The sequence below is a fragment of the Pterocles gutturalis genome, unplaced genomic scaffold (genome assembly GCF_000699245.1).
Source record: "Pterocles gutturalis isolate BGI_N339 unplaced genomic scaffold, ASM69924v1 scaffold22007, whole genome shotgun sequence".
Taxonomy (NCBI): Eukaryota; Metazoa; Chordata; class Aves; order Pterocliformes; family Pteroclidae; genus Pterocles; species Pterocles gutturalis.
The window spans coordinates 88,126-99,540 of record NW_010113359.1 but is presented as its reverse complement, the minus strand read 5'-3'; the positions used below and the strand labels follow the sequence as shown (position 1 = coordinate 99,540).

The 11,415-nt window shown below is 46.5% G+C and overlaps 1 protein-coding gene across 2 annotated transcripts in view; it reads right to left on the bottom strand.

Moving 5' to 3' along the window:
• The window catches only part of EIF2B3 (eukaryotic translation initiation factor 2B, subunit 3 gamma, 58kDa), a 101,231-nt gene that overhangs the window by 1,806 nt on the left and 88,010 nt on the right, over nt 1-11,415 (bottom strand). Inside the window, exon 10 of one of the 2 annotated variants that reach the window (XM_010074471.1) lies at nt 9,969-10,072. In XM_010074471.1, the coding sequence (XP_010072773.1) occupies nt 9,969-10,072 (104 nt within the window). Of the gene's footprint in view, nt 1-9,805; nt 10,073-11,415 lie in introns of those variants that run through there. The other variant, XM_010074472.1, reaches the window with a different exon arrangement.

Genomic DNA, 11,415 nt, shown 5'->3' with positions numbered 1-11,415 from the left:
ATAAGGGTCCCCCCGGTCGCCCCGCGGGGGGGGGGGGGGGTACAGAGTTGGGTTAGCCTCACAACTGCCTTTCAGAGACCCTTCGTGAAGGTAAAAATAAGGAGATCAAAGAGCTGCTTCTCACCTTAAGCATCAGATAGAATAATGTAGTTCTTTGCTCAGGGCATTTAGTGACAACTGGTGATTAATCCTGGAGCCTCCTCCTAACATCTTGGAGCTTAAAGCTGGAACATGGAGCCCAGTCTCCAGCACTTTGGGCAGGACAAGCAGAGGTGGATGCAGCACTCAGGAAAATGAGGGACTGACTGTACAAGTGCCAGCTGCAAGCGTGATGTAGGTAGCACCACACAAACTCTCCAGCGCAGATCTGCCAATAGCCGCAAGTCCAGCCTTCAGCACCTCTCTCCTCCCGTCCTGGACCCCACACAGCTTTGCCAAGGTACCTCAAATCCAACCTGCAGCACTTCTTGCTATAACATTCCTCACCCCCAACAACTTTCCCAATATATCTCAAACAGGCCCTGTAGCAACTCCTGTGACTCCATTCCTGAACCTCCTCCAAGCAGACTACCTATCATGTTGATTTCTGTGATGTGAATAAGACCCTGGCTACCATCCAATGAGAGTAATTACGTTATGCCTCTGCAGATTAAACATGCCTTCACCCAGGCTTATAAAGAGCCTTGTCAATTTATGGTTCTATATATAGGTTATCTGTAGCAATAGTTTCTAATAAGGAACTTCTTGCTTCATTTCAGACAGCATCCTGCACTGTCCTAAATGTGCAGAGCTGGGATGGGTCCTGTCACATACTTTGTTGCAGAGGTGGTACCAACTATTTGTATTTTGCACTGACACACTTGTAGCTGCCTTCTGATATCTTGCATTTTACACCTGATGAGTTCAAAATGCTTTTCATGAGTGTGCAAATAAGAGCATTCCCATTTTACAGATGGGAAACTGAGGCAGCAGGGACTTTAGGGAGTTTAAGTAGCCAAAGCCACATGGGAAGTCAGAACACACATTCCCTCATCTCCTATCCCTCTGTCTGTTTTGTCCCTTCCTTGATCTGTGTGGCCCAGATTCCCCAAAGTGGGCACACACAGCCTGCCTGGTATGTCACTGCTGCCTCAGTGACTCGCGTGAAATCACCAAACTCATTTCTCCTTGTACAGGCTAAAAGAAAACACATGAATGTGCCTGCCTCAAATCCTCGAGAAAGTTTTTAAGGGATCAAGGGAATGGTTTTGCTAGAAACAAAGCCCGATTCCGCACCCCCAGGGAATGTGATAGGCAGATAAGGATTCACCCTGCTTCCCTCTTCCCTTCCCAAAGCCCTCCTTGCAGAGGGAAGGGAATTCAGGCTCCACGGTGCGTGCCAGAGAGACGAGCTGTGGATAGCGTTTCATTATCAGCCGTGGCTGCCAGTTGCCAGTGGCTCTGGCTGGTACCAGCAAGCTCAGTTCATGCAGAAACTCTGCCTGAAACTCTGGGGGAGGAGGCAGAAGTACCTCACATGCTTAGCTGTTCAGCTCCCTTCTCCTTCCCCAGCTCCCCATTAGGGATTTCTTACCAGGCTGCCTTTTATCTGACACTGGCAGGGTTACAGATCCATTCAGCCCACAGAGAAAGAAGAAGGATTAGAGAAAGGACTTTCAGAAAGCCTTAGAGTTGGACTCCGCAACTTTAAATCATGTTCAACTAGATCTTCTCAGATTGGGAGCATCTGGTGCTAAGCAAATCCAGAGCTGATCAACACATTCAACCTCCTGATTAGCACTTTGCTTCAACTTGCTGACGCAGCCCTGCCTGAAGTCAGCCTGGGTGCTTGAACTGAGCATCCACGGAGATTTTACTGAGTGTAAATCAAAAACCTGTCACTCGTTATATATGCGTTCCTGCTTTGGAAGACATTTGTTTACACATACTGTACACTAGCCCCTTAAAAACATACGCACAAGGCAAGGACAGCTAGAGAGCTGGGGAGCAGGGCAGCTTTTGGTGCTTGGCTAAAAACAAATTGTAATGCAAATAAACAGAGGGGCGGAAATGACTGCGCAGCCCAGCACAAACCCCACCAGCAGGCTGGGGGCCGGGGACCCAGTGCTCCCCAGCCTTCCTGGCAGGTTCCTGCCAAGCTGCTCACAGAAAGGGGATGCCGGAGCACTCCTTTAAAAGCCATGTGAAAGCATCTCCTTGTTGTTTGTTCAATTAGCCCCAGACAGATTGCTGCTGCTGCTGCTGGTGGCAACGCTGGGTTGTAAAGGAGGAGGGGAAGGAGGGGAAAGGGAGGGGAAAAAAAAAAAGAGAGAGAGGAAAAAAAAAAGGTTAGGGCCTAGGCCCAGGACCACCACGAAGTTCCAGCCCTCAGGGGCTCCAGAAAACGTTCAGTTTACTCACTCAATTACATACACTGTTTTATAAACCCTTTAAAATAAAATAGAAAACAGTCCCTGGCACAGAATTACTGCTCTATTATACAGCAGTGATGAAAGCCACTGCTGTGTATTTGCTCTCTTTAAAGCAAGAGATAGTTTAACTTAAAAAACTAGGCGGGGGGGAGGGGTGGCTGCAGAAACGCATGCACGAAAACACGCTGTGGGTGGTTCCTACCACATTCACCCAGGACAGAAAGGATCAAGAGAGTGGGAGAGAAGAGCAACTTGTCTCTGCAGTGATGGTTGGCCCTGGAAAAGCAGCCAGGTTGGGGGGGGGATGAGGAACTAAAGGGGCTTAAGGGGATGGGAAGCAGCTGAAGCTTGACTTTGGGAAGCTGGAGGGTGTTTTAAATTACATGTAGAGATAAAGAAGGGAAGCAGGTGATGGGGGCTGATTTGTTTGTGTTTACAGAGCAGTGGGGCTTTCCAGTCAAGGCCTGCTCTCTCCCCAGCCACACTCTACCTACCTGATCACTGGAGATCAGGGGTGACCACACTGTGGCCCCAAATGCCAGGAGTGTCTCATGGATCTCTCCCAAGCACCACGTCAGCCCACTGTGCCGCCATCCGGAGAGTCTGCCGGTCTCCAGGAGCGATGCTCCCCGTGAGCGGGGTGCCCCAGCTGCTCCCAGGGGCGGGATGTGCAACTCACCCCCAGGGGAATGGGGATGGGGCTAGAGGCAGCTTCAGGCAGATCAGCTCTGGCCCACAGCTGGGACCTCCAGCCCATGGCACAGGCGGGCAGTGGAGATCTCCCTCCTGCCTTACACCCAACCCCAGCAACCACCAGTGCACAGTGCTGCTGCTCACCTGGTTCAGCTGAGGCTTTTCTCATAGTTCAACCAGTATTAACTCCTTTGCCCTCAAACCCATCTGGGGAATAGATGTGTCTTGGGAGTGTAAAGTAAAGGCAGTGCCCAAAGAGAGATGAATTTACTGTGGCTTGGAGTAGATGGATGAGGGGAGTGAAGGAACTGGAAACAGACATATAGGAAAAGTGATCAGTCAGGGTCTTAGGAGAAAGATTAGTCAAGGGAAAAGGAGACCAAGAGCTGGGGAGACAGCAAGGAGGAGGGCCCTCCTCCTTGAGGAGGGTGACACACTTGGAATCCTAGTACTGGGGCAGAGTCCTAGCAAAGTGTTTAAGAAAGGGACTGGATTTTACCAATCGATGTGCTCCTGTGGGGTATCACCACCTCACAGCAAGTGCAAGCAGGATCTCAGAAACATCAGTCTGAAAGACTCTGTCCACACTTCTTGCTAAGATGGCAGAGATGCCATATTTGCCTGGACACTGCTGCCTGCTGCACTGGATGCACATAGAGGTCCCTTTCCTTTCTCAGCATCCATTGGGGTGTTCTTCCTGGCTCTTTCATGTGGCTGAGCTCTAGCAGAGCACAAGTGGTTATTTTCTCTGCGTGGAGCATGTAAAAATATTTCCACAAGGTTACGAACAGCTGCCTTATGGGTAGACTTCACATTCAACATGCTGAGAATGTGGCAGCTCGTTTAACCTGCTCACTCAGGAAGCCTGAACTTCCCTGGCTTGGAATGACGGTATGCACAAGTGTGACAGTCCCCAGCGGCAGAGGGGTGGACAAAGTGTCGCTGGATGGATATTCTAGGGAAGTTTTATGCCAGTACTAAGGCCAGTACTCATAAACCATTTTTATACAACTTGGAAAAGAGGCTTATTAGGATCAGTTAGAAATGTAGTCACTGCATAGTCACTGAAACAAAAATGACAACTATTTAAGAAATGCCTGTTTTAACTGACAACCACATCTCTGTCATGGAAACTAAGTAGTTAAACTACTTTAGGGAGCAAATCTTATGGATCTCTCAGTTTTGCTATAAATTTACACCATTCCTACATCATCTCCAGCTCATCTTGCACCCCAGCGCACAATATATGTGCGCACTATTTAGTCTGTGTCTGTTCTTCATGAGCTTTCATAACTCCCATCTGCACTGCAGCATGCTTTCTGATCTTGACCTTGTGTTGTGCTAAGTGTTTTTTTTTTTAGCAGGAGGTACTCAGCATCTTGCAAGAGAAGATGCTCACCCCTACTTGAATGCAGTGAGTGCATCAGAAAGTCCCTCTGTTCCTTCCTGTCCCTATCCTGCTAAATCTTGGCTGGTGCAGAGCATCATCACAAGCAGTCACCCATTCATACGTGGAGGTTTCATAAACCGTACCTGCCTTCAGACCATGACATTAGAGAAAAATGTGCTCTTTGGCCCTCATTAAAATAAAACAATCTTACTCTGTTTCATTGAGAAGTCCTAGGACTCCAAGCTTGGAACATGACTTGGAAAATGATTGGAAACGGGAGCCAGTCCTTACTGGATATGTGCCTTTTTCTGTTCTTGTGAGAAACCACACAGTTTTGGCTATGTGATAAGCCTCTGGAAAAAAAAAAATCTCAGTTTGCACATGTTCTCAGGAGGGCTGCTACAAGCTCCAGAGACTCTGTCTGCAGTGAGCACTCTCAACCATGGAAGCACAGGAGGAAGGCAGGGCTTCCCCCACGGTTGTATCCTGCTCTGTGGAGCAGCGCAGCACTCGGCACAGAACCGCTTCTCTCCTGTGCCCAGAATGATGCTGCCTGGGCGCAACAGCAGCACAGAAAGGGATGCAGTCTGACTCAAAGCAGCCCGGGGGCGAGTGCCAGACGGGCACTGGAGCATGGGACTATTAGGCAGGGGAACTGGAAATAGCAGCTACGGTCAGACCCAAGGAGGAGTCAGGTGGGTGTCTGGGAATAACCCAATAGGAAAAAAACCAAGAATCTCTGTGTGACAAAGACTAGAGGAAAAAACAAAGAGAAGGCTGGGAATACATGAGACTGGTCCCGGGAGCTGTGAAGCAGGAGGCAGGATCAGGTAGGACACAGGTGATGGAGTGGATTTCCGTGAAACCTCCTGGCAAAGAGTTTTTCTTGTCCCATTGCAGATCCAGCTTCCCTTAAGGAAGATGACCCACTACTATCAGTTCCCATCAGCTGAAGCAGCAGAACACCGTACAATGGAGTTCAAGTTTCTGACACTGCTAATGATCCATGAAAGGGCCAACATCACCCCATATAATAAAACTGCTTTTCTTTTTCAGTGGACTGAACCTTCCCTCACAACATTTACAAAGAAAATGCCAAGGCTAAAATGTCAACTCTCTAATAGCTAGGAAATGCCACATGTAACACATAACCTCAGCACTTAAGCCGGCCAGTCCAAATGAATGGGCAGATGATCAGAGTCTCCCTGTCTCTCAGGTCTCTTTAAATAGGAAGAAAACCCAAGCATGTTCATACTGAGGAGGTGCAAATGAGGTTGTTAACAGTTGTGAAGCATTAAGATGACAAATGTTGCAGGAAGGCCAGAGAAAGGAAGGATCTTGACTCTTGGGTAGTGTACAGTCATTAAAGTTTCACACATAAACTGAAAAAAAGACAGGAAAATGAGGAATATGGAAAACACCCACATTCAGCAAGCACTACTCATTCTGGGTGTTGACTGTGTCAGAGCACCAAGGAAAATAAAAATACCTGGTGGCATAAAAACTGCACAGGATCAAGCACAGTGAAGTCTTAGTCTACAGCCTGGTCATGGAGATAATGGTACTATTAAGTACATACTAGGATACCAAACTAAGATTACATCAGCACTCTGGCTGCTGGTAGTTTTTCCCTTTTTGAATATATGCTTTGCAGCAATGACACTGCTGTAATGCACTTTTTTGCGTGTGCAATGACGCAAGCTGTCCCCAGATGACATTGGCTCCTTACTATCCAATGCATACAAAACAGTCCTGCCTCAACGACAACAGAGATGAAGGTGAGGGTTACAGTGGTGAGTTTTGTGTCAGTTTTGCTAGTTCTATCCTATGTGTGTGTCTTTACCAGCTCTGTTCTTGGTGTTGCTTTGAAGAAAGGCTAGGCCACTTTACTGTATATGCCTCTTCCTGGCTAACCTATACCAGATGTATAACATACTCCTTGCTGCATCTGGCCTAGAGACTCCTTTGGGACTGTACTCACTGACTCTAGGGCTCATCAGACTCCTCAACTGGCCCATCACTAGCACTCCCTCTCTCTAGTCCTACTTCAATGAGTGCATGCTGCTTTGGAGCTCCTCTTTAAAAATAGGTTCATCAAAAAGGCTGGAGCATGATCCTAATAACTGTCTTTGAAACAGTGATTGAATGCTCTGTGCAATTAAGTTCTTTCAGAACTGCTGCCTGTCATTTCCTATCCCTTTAATAATTACCTCCTTTTTCTTAGGTACCAACATGTTTTTCAAACTGCTACCTGTGTGAGGTAGCTTTCACAAAGCCCATCTGTTAATTCTCTGCTAGCAAATTCCTTAAATTAAAGTATCAAAGAGGAAGGAAAGTGGATGCTTCCTAAGCATGGTAGTAAAAGCAGTAGGAAGAGAATAGTATGGCTCCCAGGAGGCATGGCTTGCAAATACAGAAGTTTAATAAAACTCCATACCTTGACTTTAAGAGGCACTTAAAAGTACCATCTCTGGCTGGTGCTGTGATAGGGCTGAAGTCAACGCTGGACTGGGATGTCATTGCTGACAGTTACCTGGCCCCCCTGTGTCTCTAACTTTCTTTTCAGGTTGTAAGTAATAGGCTGCATGTGATCTACCCCAGTAACCAGTGTTGGAGCGTTCCCTCTATTTAGGTGTCCAGAGCTTTTCCAAGCCTATTATTAAGTGATGAGGTCTCCCACCATGTCCCCAGGGAGATTATCCCACAGCCTACCAGACCACATCATTAGGAAAACGTTCCAGATAGCCAACCTAAATTGCGTTTAATTCAATCCCATTACTCCCAGCTGTACCATTTGGACCACCCTAAATATGCCCATATTCTTTCGCAGAAGGAAAAGGATGAGAGCTGGTTTGAGTTACGTTTGCCTGTCATTTGTGGTAGCTGTTCTCCTGCCATCTTCCTTGCATGGGACCGGAGTTCATTTTATGAAAGGAGGCCACCGCACCCTGGCTCAAAGAGCTCTTGTACCCTGAGCCACCTGGGCAGCGTGGCCAGGACTCGTATGGCAGAGCAGGGAGCACAGTCAGTTCTGCAGCAAGTCAACTGTGGGATTTGCTTGGGGCTGTGTAGGATGATTCAGGAATATTTCTAGCTTTGATGAATCCTGGCTGATGCTCTGGAATAAGGGACTGCTGTATTTTTATTTTTTTAATGTTTCTGGGAAGACGTGTGCACCTTTGCTGAGGAGGTTTCTAGCATGTAACTCCCAGACTAGGGTCAACAGCCAGCTGCTACTGCTTACGTCTGCTGAAGTGCGATCAGCTTGCAGTAAAAGGTGGCTCCAACCCAAGAGAACTAGTTTTTTTCTAACCTGGCCATGGAGGCTCGAGTTTGAAGAAGGAAAAGTTACCAAACAGAACAACACAGCCAAAGTCTTGATGAAAGGGGGAATATGGAAACAGACTTACAGGGCCACACCAAAAGCTTGGCGCAAGATACAGGAAGTCTTGGGCAGGGGAAAGGAAGTCATGGCATGCTTTCACAGTGAAAAAGAGAGGGCCCAGTTTACTACGGGACCAGCCAAGGTCAGAAGAGACATGCTGGATTGGAAAGACTCCACAGTTCAGGAAATAAGTCATGAACTTTGCAGACGGATCCCAGACCACCGAGGAGAACCTGACCCCCAGCCCAAAGAAATTCCAGAATGGTTAGGAAACTGAGGCAGGGAAATGAACTGAGGCTTTATTATTTTTTCTTGCTCAGCATAATGGTGTATTCATAATCTACCTGAATGTGTCTTTGCTAACGTCAATCATACGTTTCTACAGACTCATTAAGAAGTGGGTTTAAGCTTTGGAGAGGTGAGCAGCAGACTCTACCAGAATAGGCAAATTAATCACGGATTACAGCTCTGTTACTCTCCCTGCAAATACAGACCCTGAAAAATATTCAGACAAGAAAAGACAAGGACAATCAAGAAGAAATAACAGTTTCCACACTAAAATCAACCAAACTAGGATCTGCACCCTGGAAGAGACTACTGAAGCAGATGTGAGCGAGGTCAAAGGGTGATATTTCTGTTTTATATCATCTACTAAAGAAATAAAACATATTCCTATTTCCTAAAATATTAGCTAAATCTACACCTCGTCTCCTCATAATTCATGCTGTAGGTTAACCACTAAACGTGACCTGATTCAGCTCTCCCAGTGATTCATGCAGATGTGTAGATGTGGCACTTAGGGACATGGTTTAGTGGTGGACTTGGCAGGTTAGGTTTATGGCTGGACTGGATCTTAAAGGTCTTTTCCAACCTAAATGATTCTATGGCTCTATGCTCAGGGAGGGTGTAGATGAATAGTGCTAGGGGGGCAATGAAACCCGCAAGAACCACTGACTCAGGCTGATGTGATGGGCAAAGCCCTGAGTAGGCACAGACTCTGCTGTACAACAACCAAGACCACAGTGCACAGAACACTCACTGGGTGTCTCCTGCAGCATCCAAGACTTGCAACTGCAAGATCAACACTCTGCTTTCACGAGTCTTTTTTACTTTTAGTTTCAATTTAAAGGAAAATTTGCCATATGCATAGCTGACAATAGGTTACGCTATACTACGTTAAGTACAAACCCTGCTCTGTGCCAGGACACTTACAATTGGGAATCCACCCATAAAGACAAAGTGAGCAAACAAATCCTGATCTAAGTAACTTCACATGGAGCCTGCAAAGGAACTTACTTTTGTCCTCAGTCCACACCCTGGAGCAGGGATCTGCCAAACCCCAACTATAAATATTCATTAAAAAGCCCTCTGCTTGGGATGCAGTCACTGAGACAGCCATTTCCTGCCCATTATCTCCCAGGGCAGGAAATCAACAGTTCCACTCAGGCAGTTACCACCGAGCCCTCGCCACGCACACTTCCACTGGATGGCTTAACTTTGCCCAAATGAGGGCAACATAGCTGTAACCTCTCTGAAGCCTCAAAATAGCATTCCATAGCAGTAAAGCAGCTCTGAACGTAGCTGCCCTTGTATTTAGTACTGACCACAGCAGCTCCTAGTACAATATTCCACCCTGAGCTTTTGCTTGGAGCAAGGTGAACGGGAGCACCCTGGCACTGTAAGTTTGTAGCATCTAAAAAAAGAGAAGGATGTCTGTGTGATCAATAATTTAACTGCATCGCCCCTGACACTGACAAAGATTACTGGTCAAAGTAACAGCTCCTTCTGCTGAGGACAACTTCAGGCTGATCTAATTGTGGTCTCTGGGAAAAAGACTGCCTCACAGCACCCAAGCTTCTCTGTGACAACAACAGAGCTTTTCTGCCAACTTCAGAGGAGCAAGTCCCTCAACTGTTCTTATGCCAAGAAGCTGTACTTTCCATGAAAAACAAAACCTAATATTATAGGACACCACACTGTAGAACTGCCACTGTTTACTAGCACTTCATGAAGAAGCAGGAGTGAAATCTCGAGGAAGAAAGTCTGAAAATTATTACAAATGCACTGTAAACACAGCTCCTCTACTTACCTTTGGTTTCCAGCCTCTGATCGCTTCCAATCAAACAGTCTTTGATGTCTGCACCCTTCTCTATCACGGCATTATGACAAATAACACTGCCCTGAAGACAGCACCTACAACGTAAACACAAAGTAAAGCAAGAAAATAATTTAAAATGATAAGTACAAAACAAAGGTATTCACCAGAACATCTAATGAGCCTGTGACATGACCCTGTAAGCAAGTTTAGTTCTTCTCTTTTCTCAAAAACTCCACTATTCTTCTCCTCACACCCAGGTGCTGGAAAAACTGAAATGCCAGCTGTTGGAGTGGATTTGCAAAAAAGGGTTTCCAGTTTTACCTCCTGTTAGAACAGCTTTCCTCTACGTTTCCTTAAAAGAATAAATACTGCCAGAGGATTTCGTAGACAGAACACTGGGCTGGGACTTGGGACCTGGATCAAGTCGTGTATTTTCCACAGACAGTGGGTAACTGCAAGGGTGGCTTCTCTGCTCAGCTCCCCAGTTAAGAAGATGAGCAGTACCCCAGTCCTTTCCTGGGAATTTTGCTGAGAAGTTTAATACATTCCAGCTTGCCAGGCACTAAGAAAGGGTGTAGAGAAAGGGAAGATCAATACTTCAGCTGGTTGGCTTTGTTCATGCTACATTCAAGCACCCAAACGTGATTACTCTGCAGTACCAAACCAATTAAACCCACACGGGACCTGCTCTATCTGCCTTGGATATCTTCACACTCACACAGCCTTTGACACCATGAAGTCTGAAATGATACATAGGATGGAACTTTAGCAAAAGTCACCTTCTTCCAAAATATATTTGAATCTGTCATAACCAGCTTTCAGATCTGCTGATCTGATTGTCCAGGCTCTGAGCCTCAATTATGTATGAAATGGAGAGCTAGCCAGCTGTGGTGCTCAGGAGGAGAGAAACATCAATTGTCACTCCAGACCACCAATCCTAAAATTAATTCCTACTATTTTCCTGCTCACACATCACTATTATCTAGTACACAGAATTTGCCATTCAACATCTTACAATTCTGTTGCTTGTGTGAGTCAGAGCAGAAACCATCTGCACCACAAAACCGGCATTAATTCTGCAGGAGTTAAAAGCAATAAAACCGGACCTCAGCCGCAGTGGTTAGCAGTTACGACCCCCCTTGAACAGACTGTCCCCTCTGAACAATTATTCTTTTAACTCCCTTAAACTCCCCCTTCTCTGACCTATAAGGAGGCAAATATGAGCAATTATGCTACAAGTAACCAGCTCAGGTTGCCTTGGCAAGGTTTGTCTAACATGTTAATAAGATAAAAAGTGGCAAAGATACACAGCAGACCCCCGCCTGCCTTTCTTCTCTCACTGTCACGATCTGCTTCCTTTCCAATAGCTTTGTGTGCCCACGCAGCAGCTCAGGCCATCGTCTTGTGCAACAGCAGTCGCTGGGAGCAAGAGCAACTC